The following is a 15,895-nucleotide window of genomic DNA, read 5'->3' as shown; positions in this document are numbered from 1 at the left end:
AGAAATTAAAAAAATTTGGCAAATAACTATTCTGAGCAAGACCAGTAATAGTCAAAATCACAATACCATTTCACACTCACTAGAATTGTTACAACTAAAAAAAGACATATACCGACAAGTGTTGGCAAGGACATGAAAAGACTAAAATCCTCATATTGCTGATGAGAACATAAAATGGTGCAGCCACTTTGGAAAACAGTTTGGCAGTTACTCAAAATATTAAAAGAGAGTTACCAAATGATACAGCAGTTCCACTCCTTGGTGTAGAGAATGAAAACATATGTCCACATAAAACCTTGTATATAAATTTTCATAGATGCACTATTCATACTAGTAAAAAATTAGAAGCAATCCACCCTGGCTGGGTAGCTCGGTTGGTTAGAGTGTCATCCCGATATGCCAAGGTTATGGGTTTGATCCCTGGGGCACATACAAGATTCAACCAAAGAATGCATAAATAAGTGGAATAACAAATGGATGTGTCTTTCTTTCAAATCAAAATTAAAAGAAATTTTAAAGTAGAAACATTCCAACTGTCCATCAACTGATGATTAAACAAAATGTGGTATACTCATACAATATTTCATATTATTCAGCCAAAGAAGGAATGAATGATACATGCTGGGAAGTGAATGACCATTGAAAACATTATGCTAAATGAAAGAAGCCAGTCACAAAAGATCACATGGCTCCAATTATATGAAATGACCAGATTAGACAAATCCTATTATTTTTATAACTTTTAAAATGTTTCAAATTATTTCAAAATAAAAACTATAAATATAACCAAGGTGCTCAATGAGATCACCTAGTAGATAGATTATAATGAAAATAAGGGCATGGTTGTCATAGCTCAGTGATTGAGTGTTGACCTATGAACCAGGAGGTCACGGTTCAATTCCCGGTCAGGGTACATGCCGGGATTGCAGGCTTGATACACAGTGTGGGATGTGCTGAAGGCAACTCATCAATGACTCTCTCATCACTGATGTTTCTGTCTACCCCCCTTCCTATCTGAAATCAATAAAAATAAAAATAAAAAGAGGATAAGGAAACTCAGGACAGAGTTGAGCGGAGGTAGAACAGCCAGGAAGAGACTGAGAAAGCAGGCAGCAGGACAGGAAATTCAGCGACTTATGCTGCCTGCCAAGACAATGGGGTGAGGGACATTTTATTGGCCCTAATACTCAAGACAGCTTAATCAGGGCATTTTTCAAACACCCGGGGGAAAGAAAACCCTGGCTGTCACCCATGCCTCCGCAGCTTGCCCAGATGCAATGGTGCAGCTCTGCTCAAGTGTAGAAGGGGCAGAAGCGTGCCACGCTGTGTGCTTGCGGTGGGACAAAGATTTCCTATTCTGGGGAAGGAGGAAGGTGAAATAACGCCCACCAAGGACATAGCTCAGTGAATGTGCACAATGATCCTACTCTTCATTCTATAAAGAGGAAAAGAGAGCCAGAAAAATCGAGTAATTTGCACAGCGAATGTGGCCACGTTGGGATTCAAACTTGGGTTTTAGCTCCTAAGTGGATGTGTTTCTACTCTACCTGTAACCCAGTGAACTCCCAGTACGGCTAAGAGATCACTTGGTTTTCAGGACGGCTAGCCAGTGTTTCCACAATGGCTGCAGTGACTGAATCCAGTTGCTTCTCAAGAAAGGGTTGCATAAATCAAGAAAATCAAGTTAGACACAGCAAGATAGCTATTGACACCCTCCCCCCCCCGCCCCACCTGGGTCCTTGAGGCAGGAGTGTGGCAGGTGGGGCAAAGATCTGAGCCTCAGTAAGGCACAGCATGGCAGGATGGAGACTGGTCAACTACCCTAGTTTCAGGGCAATTTGCCAAGACCTGCCTTGTACGTCATTCTTCTATTTACAAACCTTCAATGGAATCTCTCAAGTCAAGAAGATGGTCTCTGGACAAAGCACAGGTGAGGGCAGGAATGCCATGCTGAGAACAGGGGCATGAAGTGGACAGGTGCAGCCTAAACACCAAGATGCAACTCCTGGACACTGGCAGCCTGGCCTTGGTCTCCTGAGACCCAGAGGAGAGGAGTTAGGAGGAGAGGGTTTAAGACCAAGGGAGCATCTACAAGGTGCTCAACAGAGTGAACAAGGTGCATCTTTAGGGCCAAAAGACTTGACTAGAGGGTAGTACATGGGAGAGAGATTTGGCAACAAATGAATTCTGGGGCCAGTCTGCAGGGTCCTGTAAACCACCTTAAGATTTAAGTTTTGGTGCTCGCTTTGGCAGTACATATCATAAAATTGAAAGATTTATAAGTGGAGAGGGAAAACATTAGTTAAAAAAAAATTCTACTTATGGCCCAGCTATGTAACTCAGTGGTTGAGTGTTGACCTATGAACCAGGAGGTCACAGTTCCATTCCTGGTCAGGGAACATGCCCGGGCTGTAGAATTGATCCCCAGTAGGGGGTGTGCAGGAGGCAGCTGATCAATGACTTTCTCTAATCATTGATGTTTCTCTTGCTCCCTTCTCCTCTGAAATCAACAAAAATGTATTTCAAAAATATCAAAATAAGACTATACTGTGACAAGTGGAAATTACATGACATTCAAATGTCAGTGCTTACAATAAGTAAAGTTTTATTGACATGCAGTCAGGCACTGGTATGGCTCAGTTGGTTGGGTGTCGTCCTGTGCACTGAAATGTTGCCGGTTTGATTCCCAGTCAGGTACATGCCCAGGATGCAGGGCATGCAGGAGGCAGCTGACTGATGTTTCACTCACCCTTTCCCTTCCTCTTTCTCTAAAAATCAATTAAAAAGGGGTGGTCTGGAGGAGGTTAATAGGGGCAGGGGGGAAGGAGGGGACATATGCAATACTTTCAACAATAAAAGAATTATTAAAAAATAATTTTAAAAATCAATTGCTTACATGGTGTCTGTGACTCCTTTCTCACGGACAGAATTGAGTGGCTGCAAGTCTCTAATGTTTTTATCTGACCCTTTACAGAGAAAGTCTGCAAACTGTAAGTTACTACATTACAGCGTATATACCCCATCATTCCAATAAACATTTGCAAGGATTATTTGGTTATAAAAGACTTGTATGTAAACTAGGAATAGGAAAATGCTGAAAGAGGAAAAATGTGTTCTTGTGGCATTTGGGCTTTTTCAGTGCATGAAGACAACCTGGCAATTCCTCTTGGGTGTGCATCAATAGGCAGCTTCCAAACCCAGAAGGAATGACAATGTCTGTTTCTCTGTCTGACTTCTGCAAGTGTCTCTGTTAAAAGGAGAAAAGGAAATCAACAGACCAAACACTATCATTGGAAAATACAGCTAGGAACCAGACGGCCCTATAGTTAGTGTTCCCTAAGGATGTCAACATCTCGCCTTCTCATAAGTGCCCACACTTTTGGAATAAAAAAAATAACTGAAACAAATGGTCTGACAAGTGTGAGTGTGCCATGGGGGCCAAGGGGCCAGTTTTTGAATTTGGGACCTACTAGAGAAATCTGACATACACTACTGTGATACTCACAGGGGAGACTTCCATAGAGCGGAGGGCCAGACAGGTTAACAGACACTTGCTCTCACTGATGGAGTCTTTTGATAATGTTATAAGAATTACTTGCAAGCTTAGATGTTTTAATAAGTGGGCTACTGGGGCTGTGAATCTGGGGGTCAAGTTTTTTGGAGCGAGGCTACCTGTGTGGAGCATTCTCATACTCTAACATAAATAAATTTAGCCTCTTGACAAGTGATATTTCTCAAAAAGTATCTAGCCCCCAATCAACTTCCTAAAAACACATGGGACTATTAATAATTAAAGGATGGGCCCTAGCTGGTTTTACTCAGTGGATAGAGCGTCAGTCTGCGGACTGAAGGGCCCTGCGTTCTATTTCAGTCAAGAGTATATGCCTGGGTTGTGGGCTTAATCCCCAATAGAGCGTGTGCAGGAGGCAGCCAATCAATGATTCTCTCTCATCATGGATATTTCCAGCTCTTTCTCCCTTCCTCTCTGAAATCAATAAAAATATATATTTAAAAAAAATTTAAAGGATGAAAACCAACCAATGTATGCATTAATAAGTGGAACAAAAATCCATGTTTCTATCTTCCTAAAATCAACCAATAAAAAAATGAAAGAATGATGCCAAATAAATGTTATTGAAAACTAGGTCACATACTCATTTTGAAGAGTTGTGCATATTTTTATATTGACTATTATTAGGTCAAATCAAACAAAAGGGCATCAAAGCTAACACCAGGTTCATTCTGAGGGCCTATTTAAGGAAGATTTATGCTCCACCCAGAGCCTGAGCCCTTACCCGCTTCCCCCCCTGCTATTTATTGTTCAGTTGCCTTCCCTGAGGTCAGAAAACTGGCCCCTCAGTCCACTGTCCATTTGGTGCATGCCCGACAGGTGATGCACACACGTGCACAGAGAAACCCACAGCCCTCCTGCTGCTCCTTCAGAGGCCATGTCAGAATGGTTATGTGCTCCCCAAGTCCCTGACAGCAGAACCTACTCCCACTGCAGCATGTCTAAGCCCCACAATGTGGGCTATTGCTGTTTTTGGTCAAATGTGAAAGAGAAAGCTATATGAATGGAAAGTAACGGCAGACATTTGATGTGCTCAGTAAGGCTAAGCTATTCCATTATGCCACAGGACTGCAAACCTTCAAAGCGATGTTTCTTCACATGACTGCCTCGCTATTCAGGAAAATGTTATGGCAAACAGCCTCAGAATTGTCCACTTAAAAGCTAATGTAATTGGTGCAAAGTGAAAGATCTCCTATCTTCAGGTTTCCATTTCCTTAGTACTCCTACAGCTTGCATACTCAGAGTAAATGTTAAAGCTGGAAGAATCCTATTACTGTATTTATTCACGCAACTCCCTGCATTACCGAGTCTCTAAGTGGATGTGAAATGAAAAATATCCGCATGAGCCTGTAGGTTAAAGAGGAGACACCGGCGAGCATCCCTCTGCAAACCTGCCCGGTCTGGCCTAACTGAAGCAGAGGAGGCTGCTAGGCTGAGCTGGGTAGACCTGTCAGGAGCTGCAGGGGAGACCTAGGGCACTGCCTGCCTATCTTCTGTGAATTGGACACTTAAACTTTCAAATAAAAAGACTAAGAGAGAAAAATCTAAATAAGTAATACAACACTCTATACCTCTTGGCAAACTACATTTTTGCTCCTGCTTCTCACAAATGCAACAATTTATAAGGAATATTCATAGTTTAGTCCAAACAGGGAAGAACTTGGAAGGGAAGAATTAACTGTCTTTGGAAGCTGTGTAACTAACAAATTTATTTGGTAAATGGACTTCTCTCAGAAAATAATGCAAATGAGGAGTTGCCAGATTTTACTTAATTTTACTTTTCCTCAAGTTGGGAATAAAATGGGGGAGGGAAGACAGAGTATAATAACCTTATTATTTACAAGGTTCCAGCCAGTAAATTATGCTGCTAGTAGCTGCTCAAGAAGTGTGTCCTTCAGAGGGAAGGCAGGAGAGGGTGAGTGGGAAGAGATGAATGAACTCGTGTGCATATATGCATTACTTGTGGACACAAAGGGGTGGTGAGGGCTAGGGAAAGCTAATGGGAGAAAAAGGAGGACCCAGACCTATGTGATACTTTCAATAATAAAGATTAAAAAAAAAGAAAGAAATGTGATCTATTAAGAAAACATTTCTCAGAAGAGCAAAGGGTGAAAGTCCATGATACAGGAGAAAATAAACATGTGAATCATAGTACAAACAACGCTAGTGAAGTATGTGCAGAGGAAAACAACAACCTAGTCTTTGATTTCCTATTATATATACAAACCATACTTGTCTTCTTTCCTACTGAGTATTATATTTTTGTATAAAAATAACAGGAATATTTACTTTGTAAGACACAAAAACCCAGGATCACAGTACACAGTGGTTATTTATTTAAATACTTGAAAAGGTCAATGATGGAAAAAATAGGTTTATCATGAGAGTTTATATTCATTAGACTTATTTTACCATTTAAAAAAAGTGCTGCTTCTAGGTTATTTCAGCCAGACATAGAACACTTCATGATACATGCAGCTGCTGAAATCACTAGGACAGACACAGCCCTTGTAGAATGATTTACACTTTGGGAGGAAATTCAATTGTTGTAGTGGTGCCGGTTTATTTTAACGAAAAACATTGATAATATACAAATCTTTTTTCTCATTTGATTGAAAGGGCTATAAAATTCAACATCCTGACAAAGGAGGCAACATAATCCCGTAGGTAACACCTCTGATTGCCTTTAGCTCTTCCTTTCTTAAAGGAGAGCCTCACACTCAGCTGTACAGTTGTCTAGCTGGCACGGCAGCTTCAAGGCTGGCCTATCCCAGTGACTGGAAGAAGGTTGTGCGGGTAAGCTGACAATGACTTGTTTGCTTTTAGAAACGAAGAGAAAGTGGTCAATTGTGCCTTGGGTACCTGAAGGACCCAAAGATCGTTCTGAGTAAATGTGAAATAAATAAGTGATCCATGAGTAAATACAACCTCTGGCTGACGCAAGCCTAGGAGAGTGAGCCAACTGAGCACTAACAATACCATGTAGAAACATCTAGAAATATCATTTCTAGAACTCAGTTTGGGAGACAATATCTTGCCTGAATATGTACATTATTTACAAAACATTCCCTTTTGGCCTCTGGAATTTAGCCACTTTAGTCTGGCTGTTAAGCTGCTTCTTTCCATATGCTAGCCAATACTGCAGTTACAACTATCGTTAAAATACTCTTATGCACGACTTACAAATAATTAATAAAGTAACTCTGCATGTACAAATATGCCAATATTTCTAGCAGAATTTAAAGCATTCAGAATGTACATAAAAGTATTTGTTTTTGGTAGGGGCCAGTATTTTTTTGTTTTAAATCATCGCTGTTTCAATAATGCTTTGTACATGGCAAAGCCCAAAACGGCAAAAACAGTAGCACCAAAACTTGCTCGAAGCCAAAACGTGGAGCTCTTGAGGTCAGCTTGTGTCACGTGCCTGTAGTCAGAAAATATAATTAATGTTTAAAATATGACTAATATGAAAACACCAGTATTAACAGTCTACTTTTAGGGAAGTATTAGCACACTTGTCAGGCTAATTGCATACAGTAATGTTTAACCAAAAACATTTATCAGTGTAGTCACATGTACAATGCTTAGATGATCATTATCTTACAATGTGGGCATCAATAAAAATAACTGTCTTTACAATGAACTACGATTTGAGAGTAAACAACATTTAAATTTTTATACATTTTTTTCACATGGGAAATGGAGAACTTAAGACAAATCATGAACCACTTTTTAATACCACCATGGTCCTCCAAAATGAAAGGGAAGACTGGGATCTCACAATTTTGAGAGTTAATTTCAAGAAACTTAATGTGCAATCTTGAGTCCCCAGGAATTGAAAGCTATCTTGTAAGCAGTTAAGCGACAAGTGACAATACTTTTCTAAGAGCAATGCTTTAAGTCAACTTTGGAAATATTGAGCCCCATAAAAATTTACCCAAAAAATAGCAAAGGGGGCAGGGAAGATTTACCAGTTTGCATTAATTTGGTTAATGCTGATTAAAGAAAGGAAAACAAACAAACAAACAAACAAACCTTGGTATTAGTTAGACAGGCAGTGACAATGGTATCAACTAAAGGACAGTGTAACATGATGGAATGAGAAGTAAATGATGTAAAAAAAAAAAAAAAAAAAGCCACATTATGCGTGACAAGAACAGGGGCAGCCTGTACCACAAACTGAGTTTGTGAGCATGCTCAGTTAATAACACTGCTAAGCACCCTCCAGAGTCTCAAGTATGACAGCTTACCATGAAGAGGATAAAGCTTTAAAGCAAAGGTTGGATCATTTTATTCAAGCATCTCTGAAGTTTTAGTTAAGTGATCACAATTGAGGTGATGTAGAATTAAGAGCTCAGAGAGAGACTGTCTAGTGCAGGTTATTTTACAACTAAGTTAAACATACAGATTTGAAGGAAAAATCATACATCATTAAAAGACCAAGACACTGACTGACACATGCAGAAGAGTTAAGAGCCAAGAATAGAAATTGTATAAAACTACTGTGCCTCAGTAATAGTCAAAGAGTGATCAGATTAGTTATCACAAAGTGCAATCTGTGCATTCCTGGAAGCAAGACTAGACTACGATCCAGAGTGCTCCATGCTTGGCACCCTGGCAAAACAACACTCCGCACTCTGGTTTCTTATCCTCCCCAGTTTCTATTAAAAAAAAAAAAAAAAGTCACTCCTCACATAATTATTATTTTACAAAGCAACGTGATAACACAGATTCATTCCACCTTTCGAATTAGTCCTTTCAACAGGCAGTGTTTTATTTACTGATTTGTTTGTTTAAAATTAGGGAGGAGACTACTTAGGTTTGAGTTTTTCCAGCTGGAAAAACCCCAACAAGGCCAACAGCCCACTGCTTGTGGGAAATGTTACCTGGCTTCAAGAAAAAGTGGACCATGAGATGACTCCATGAAGATGGAATCTTCAACAGAGCTGACGGCGTGCACCTGGTGAGTAATACTGCCTTCGTCGTCTGCTAACAGCATGGCACCCCACTCAGCTACCCGGGCTCTTAACCTTTTATACACATGCACACAGTTTGCAGTTCACAGCAGAGCTCACAAAAGGGGACTGAAAATAACGTCTCTCAATTAAACAGCCCACACAGAAATTGAGTTGCCACCCTATATGATAAATCTTATGCTTTCTATATTTAAAGTAAATGTACTCTATAGCAAATTGCAAAACTTAAAAAAAAAATCTATATGCACTCTTTAAAACACTCGCATAATAGGCAAGGAAACCTAAGGCTATAATATACATTCTTTTCATATCCCTCAGAGGCTGGTCTTAGTATATCCAAAGCACTAAGGGAAGCCCTTTAAACCAATACCCTAAGCCAGTGGTCACCAACTAGTGGTCCGTGAGGTCCAAAGGTTGGCAACTGCTGCCCTCAGCAGTACCTGACAGCATGTGGTGACCATAAGTATTCATTCAAAATGAGGCTAACAATTATTAATCAGAAGGTTTATAGATGTTTCTAATTTCAGACTACCAAAACCTACAAAATACATCTGTGAAAAATTGAGTCCAACATCCCAAATTCATAGACTGTTATGATCTTACGATGAGGGTTTCAAAGTTTACAATTCCAAGTCAATAGAGATGAATAGAATTTAAAATGAGAACACAGGTTAAACGTGCACTAGAGATTTTGCTTTGGTATCTGTGTGATTTTTGTGCATTTTCACTGATGGAGGATTTTTCTAAAAATTTTTAAATTTATTTTTTAATTTAGGGAGAGAAGGGGACTAGGATTAAAGCTACCTACAATCACGTTAAAATCAGTCAAAATAATTTCTCATAAATATTCAAGTATGGAAGGTTATGCACACAGCTCCTTTTATTGTATTTTAAGAAGGTAATACCATTAAAAAAAATAATGTATTCTGACTGACTTTATTGCTTGGTTTTCTTTTGCATTTTCAGATAGTAATTCTTTTCCCCAAGCTGTAGTATAACCATCAATAGGCAAAACAGTTCATATTTATACACAAACAACATAGATTCATGCTCAAGATATAGCTAGTTAAAAACTGATGGCAACTATTAACTCCAAATATATTTTAATGATTCCATTAATGTTACAGTAGTTGTTTCAGGCACTTTTAGTCATGGAAAACTACACTTCTAGACACAGAAAGCTACTTGGAGAACTATTTCATGCCTTTGCCATGTGCATTTAAAAGCAGCACCAACTAGGCTCTATTTACAGAACAGAAAGTATTTCTAATGGATGGCACATTTGTTGTTGCTTAGGTAACTAAAACATCTGAATGAAGAATAGTGAATGCCATCTTGCGCTGGCTAGCATGCTAAGTGGTTAGTGTCATCCTGTGAACCAAAGGGTCTCAGGCTCAATCCCTGGTCGAGGTGTACGTGAAGCAATCATGGACGATTTTTCTCTCACATTGATGATTCTCATTCTCTCTCTCTCTCTCTCTCTCTCTCTCTCTCTCTCTCTCTCTCTCTCTCTCTCTCTCATCATCATCATTGAAAAATATATCCTTAGGTGAGGATTAACATGAAAAAACAAACAAAAAAAGAAGAGTGCCATCTTAATTGTATTTCTAAGTATTAAGAACTGAGTCATGCTTCTCATTTTAGGTCTCAAGTAGAAGCAGAATAAGTTTCATAAAGCTGCCTCCCAATTCATTTCTAAATTCAAGCAAAAATAATTCTTTCATAATTCCAAAGTATAATTCTTTCAAAATGACTCACATAAAATATCATCTTAGAATTATAACATATAGTATCTTATTGCATATTTTTTCTTTCTTCTTAAAGTATTTTAGTATTAAAAAGGCAATATATGTGCAAAATAAAGTAGGGGGGGGGGGAAATCACCAACAGTCCTATCACCTAAGGTAGGGGTGTCGAACTCAATCAGAGAAGGGGCCTAAATCTAAAATCCAGCCTAAATCGCAGGCCGAATGGTTTACTGAACAGTCATAAACTGTCATTGTGATGGGAACGCATTGGAGTGCAGTGATGACAGCGCGGTGCTGGCCACATTGCAAGGCCTGGCGGGACGGATTTGGCCCGAGGGCCTTGTGTTTGACACATGTGACCTAAGGCAACTAATTAAAATTTGGGGCATTTCTTTTTAGACTTTTCCTATGTATTTATTTAAAAAAGTATTTTTATTGACTTCAGAGAGGAAGGGAGAGGGAGAGAGAGAAACAACGATGAAAGAGAATTATTGATAAGCTGCCTCCTGCACACCCCACACTGGGGAATCGAGCTTGCAACCTGGCATATGCTCTGTCCGGGAATCGAACTGTGACCTCCTGGTTCATAGATCGAGACTCACCACTGGGCCACGCAGGCCAGGCTCTATGTGTTTCTTACACAGCTGCAAACACAATGTGCACAATTTATATAATTTTATATCCTTTTAAAAACTATTATATAGTTTTCTCATACATTATAGGAACATAATTTTAAAAAACTACATTATATTCTATTATCCTAATGGTAGCTATTCTTGATTTACTGGTGACTATAACTAAAGTGATGAATAACTTTCTATAGAAGATTTCTCTCTATATTTAGAATAGTTTCCTTCAGATAGTTTCCCAAGATGAATATTACAGCGTTAAAAAATGTGTGTGTGCTAGTGTGTGTATAAAGGTTTTTTTAAAAAAAATCTATTGCTATGCCAGAATCATTACATTTTCCTACTCTATTTGGAATAAGATAATTTATTATTCAGCAGTATCTTTTTCATAACTTAAGAAGTGATGACTAACTGCTGAAGTATAACTGGAATCAATCAATTGAAGCTTATTAGAGCTTTCAGGTTCGTAGGCGGATGCTGGCTTTGTATCTGAGAAGTGCTGAAGGCACATATGTCCATCAGATGACAAACACTTCTTGACACAGATGTGGGAGCCGATCACTATATGTGAGCTTGGGTATTATTAAAGCTGCTACTTAATAAGGCAGAGAGAAGAAAATGTTCCAAAATTCAGGCAATAAAGAGTTAAACTAAGAATTTTCTTTGTTGCCTTAGTAGGTTTGGCTCAGTGGGCAGAGTGTCGGCCTGGGGACCAAAGGGTCCTGGTTTGATTCCGGTCAAGGGCATGTACCTTGATTGAAGGCTCCTCTCTAGCCCAGGCCCTGGTTGGGGCACTTGCAGGAGGCAACCAACTGATGTGTATCTCTCACATGGATGTTTCTCTGTCTTTCCCTTTTTCTCCCACTCTATCTAAAAGATCAATGGAAAAAATATCCTTGAGTAAGGATTAAAAAAGAAAAAGAAAAATAATTCTCTTTGTGAATCACATCAGGCATATAACAGTGACCAAAATTCCCAAGTACCTCTGCACAGAATTCCTTAAAGCGGGCATACAAGATGCTTTTGATTAATTCTGCAATTTATGGTAAATATAAGAATATGACTCAAAATCTTTATTGGTTAAATGTATTAAACAAATAATAAAAAAAGAGAATGTTATCAACTGTAATATTTCAAAACATAAAACAATCAAATCCCAAAGGGTTCAATGGCATTAAGTCCATTTTAGCTATTCTCAAATAGGATATTTTTAATTTTTTTATTAGGTGTCACAGGACTATATATCTGGGATATGGAAACTATATTAAAGAGATCTAAAAATCTGCAAAAATTAGAATGTGTGGAAGGGGGAGTATTCAGTGAGATCCAGATATTGATTGTAATCATGTCCTGTGTTGCAAGCTATTAAGCAGAGGACAGAAAAGTATAGAACATACGGAGAAGCGACAAAGCTAAGAGACTATGCATCAATGTAAAAAAATGCTTTACCAAGCCTTAGAATAAAAATTTAGGAAGAGTAGTTCTACCCAGATTTTTTATCAGGCCTCCCCTAAAGCTTGTCAGAAACAAATTTGAATTTCCTATTTTTAATTTTTGTCACTCATCATTTTATCCTTTCCAAACACAACTCAGAGGTGTACAAATGCACTAATGTGAATGATCTTCTAATTTTATAATTCTATCCATCTATGTATCTCAGTTATGAAGTTTTAAGTTAATACTTTGAAACAGCCTATATAATGGTTATGCATGTAACCTAAAGTTACTAGGGCTGATACGTATCATATATAGCTTTTTGCTATTTCAATTACCTAGCCCAAGTTAAAAACTGTATTGAGGTCACCAAAACTATAAGTTTTGTTTTTAATAAGTCACATAAAAAAAAAATCCAAACCTCCCTGCTTTTATTCCTCTCAATGCTTCTTCCTGATGAAGTAATTTTTAAAAGTATTTATTTCTAATAAAAATGCTTGTATTGTTAATAATCATTTTAATAATGACAATTTTCCTAATTGAATTAGTAGGCATGAATATTCTTTTTAAAAAAATATATATTTTATTGATTTTTCACAGAGAGGAAGAGAGAGAGAGAGAGAGCTAGAAACATCTGAGAGAGAAACATTGACCAGCTGCCTCTTGCACACCCCCTACCGGGGATGTGTCCGCAACCAATGTACATGCCCTTGACTGGAATCGAGCCTGGGACCCTTCAGTCCGCAGACCGCTCTACCGGTTTTGGCAGCATGAATATTTTAATAAGATATTTCTCAAAATAGGTTAAAAAGTCAAAATATAGTATGTATTCAATGAAGATGAAGTACAACACAAAAGTCATAAGAAAACTGTTAACTGAGCATGCCTAAATAGTAACACACTTTGGAAAAGGACATAGGTATGCATCAATGTAAAATAATGCTTTACCAAGCATTAGAATAAAAATTTAGATGATCATAGGTACATGGGAATATGCCATGGGAAACATAATATATATGATATCTACTGATACTTAAAGATTAGCTTAGGCAAACACCACCTTGTGTGCCATTTAATACACTAACCAAAAGGCAAAAATATTTTAAAATATATGCAGTAGCAGCTTACTTCATGAGAATCTATAACACGATCTCCTGTATAATTTTAAACTATGATAAGTATCCAAATCCAAAGAAAAGCCTTGTAAGGACTTTCATACAAAGGAATATGGAAGTTTCATATAAAACTAAATGCAGGACAGACTTCCTTTCATACAATATGTTACTATAACATAACATCCTAAGAATTCTTATAGTCCCAACAGAATCTCTACAATGTTAAGATTTTTAGGAACCTATCCTCTTCATAAAGGAATCCTGTGAAAAGGTACGGTAGTTCATTTTGGTTTGATGAAAGTAAAATTATGATCTGGGGGAGATAAGAGATCAACCGAAGGACTTATATACATGCATATCAGTACAACCAATGAACACAAAACTCTGGGGAGGGAGGGCATGTATTGGGGGGGGAGGCAATGGTATATGTACAAATATAATAATTTAATTTAAAAAATTAAAAAAAGGAAGTAAAATTATTTTTTTAAAAGGGGGTGTTATTACATTAAATAACATGATTTAAAATTATGTAAAGGAGGAAATTAGGTGATTATTAAACCAATATGGGTAAATGAAGTAAGTCATTAACGAATGGCTTAAGTGTCAAATACATCCAATTTTAAAAATAGGGCAAAAAATACAATGGATATGACTGTCCATGTTATCTTTGAGTCTCTGGAAATACTCAGTGTAAACTATCTATCCTCTTGGCTGCTAAAGTAAAATGCTGCTACTGAGCCCTAGCCGGTTTGGCTCAGTGAATAGAGAGCATTGGCCTGTGAATTAAAGGGTCCCTGGTTCGATTCCAGTCAAGGACACATGCCTGGATTTTGGGCTCGATCCCCAGTAGGGGGCGTGCAGAAGGAGGCAGCCGATCGATGGTCCTCTCTCATCACTGATGTTTCTATCTCTTTCTCCCTCTCCCTTCCTCTTTGAAATCAATAAAAAAAAATACATATTTTAAAAAGAAGTAACATGAACAAATAATTTAGATGGCTGGTGCAAATAATAAAATGGAATAAAAGAAATCCTAAATCCAAAGTAAATATAAAAGAAAATCTCACCAAAATAATAAACTGTAAAATAAACCATTTTGGTTGAATTATAGGTTAATATGAGTGGGTATACACAGAAAATTAGCTTGGAAAAGGACTGAAAGTAGTTAAAAAAATGACTAAATGGCAACGACAAACAAATGAAAATGAACACCTAAGGAAGGGACAAATTAAAGTTCAGAGCACTATATAGTATAGTAACATCTTCATACAAAGTAGGAGTGTCTGAAACCAGAAAAATAACAAACTAAAATCCTGGGTAGTTCAAACCAACAATCAAGCTCACTCCTAAACATTTTAATACTTAAAAAGGTATTTAAAAATAAAAATATATTCAAAAGACATATTCTCTCAGTAACATGATTTACACTGATATGAAAGCATTACCAAAGATCAAAATAATCTGACCACATTAATCATACTCCAAATGTATTTAAATCAAAATAATTCTAGTTATTCATAAATTATTCTAAAGAAAACCATAAATTTATCCACATCTGAAGGATGAGCCTGTAATTACCCAAATTACATGTCAAACACATAGTTTAACACTTGTCTCAAATGTTGAAATCACTATACATTCAATTAAATTGGTAAAAAAAAAAATTACTATTTTCTACTTAAATCTGTACTGCAGTTAATAAGATCCAAAAAAGACAATCTTTACTGGTGAAAAACAGATAGCTAGTGAAGAGATGGACAATTTTAGAAATGAATCTATTAAACTTGCCTACGTATAAAATAATTAATAGGCTTAAATCCTTTCATGGTGAGGTTCTAGCGCTTCCTTTTTTGGCATGGGACTACGTAACCAAAGTTTAAAGAAAAAAAATTTTGAACAACATAATACTTAGAAAGGTACTTAAGGATAGGTCTATTATTTTCTTCATCTTCGTATTTTGCCCCAGCTCACAGCAGATCCTATCCAAAGCAGGTACTTAAATTAAGTATTTACGTAAATAAATCAAAAGGAGGGGTTTGAGATAAAGGGAATATGTGGTCTCGAACATGAGTTATCTCTGGAAGTTATTTCTACTTCAGGGATCAAAAATTTTATATGCACAATAAAACTGTGCTAACTTGAGATCAACCTATATGTACCAATATTTGTCTACCAATTTCTTTGCAGAAATTTGATGAAACTTTTTGCTTAAATCAAAAATTTAAAACTATTATTTTCAAGTTCTAAAAAAAACAAAAACAAAAAAAACTAGGCAAAGGAGAGTTATAAAACCAAAGACTTAAGAGTTAGTATTGAGTGAGAATCCCTACTAAATTACAGTGAAAAATTTTTAAATGACTTGTATTCAATGAATCATTATGTAACAACATTAAGATATACCTAGCCCAGCAAACCAATGGTGACC

General features: G+C 37.3%; 1 protein-coding gene across 16 annotated transcripts in view; it reads right to left on the bottom strand.

Moving 5' to 3' along the window:
* Positions 1 to 5,884: 5,884 nt before the first annotated feature.
* The window catches only part of RHOT1 (ras homolog family member T1), a 57,961-nt gene continuing 47,950 nt past the window's right edge, over positions 5,885 to 15,895 (bottom strand). For 11 of the 16 annotated variants that reach the window (XR_004990772.2, XR_004990773.2, XR_004990774.2 and 8 more), the window contains one exon: positions 5,885 to 6,995. Coding sequence is in view for 13 of the 16 variants with exons in the window: in XM_036454252.2 (XP_036310145.1) it covers positions 6,878 to 6,995 (118 nt within the window). In the remaining 3 variants the exon portion in view is untranslated. Of the gene's footprint in view, positions 6,996 to 8,457; positions 8,602 to 15,895 lie in introns of all 16 variants that reach the window. The other 5 variants (XM_036454249.2, XM_036454248.2, XM_036454250.2 and 2 more) reach the window with 2 other exon arrangements.

Source organism: Pipistrellus kuhlii, unplaced genomic scaffold (assembly GCF_014108245.1).
Source record: "Pipistrellus kuhlii isolate mPipKuh1 unplaced genomic scaffold, mPipKuh1.p scaffold_m20_p_28, whole genome shotgun sequence".
Taxonomy (NCBI): Eukaryota; Metazoa; Chordata; class Mammalia; order Chiroptera; family Vespertilionidae; genus Pipistrellus; species Pipistrellus kuhlii.
Note: the sequence above shows the minus strand (reverse complement) of the source record. Positions and strands in the feature narration are given on the sequence as shown.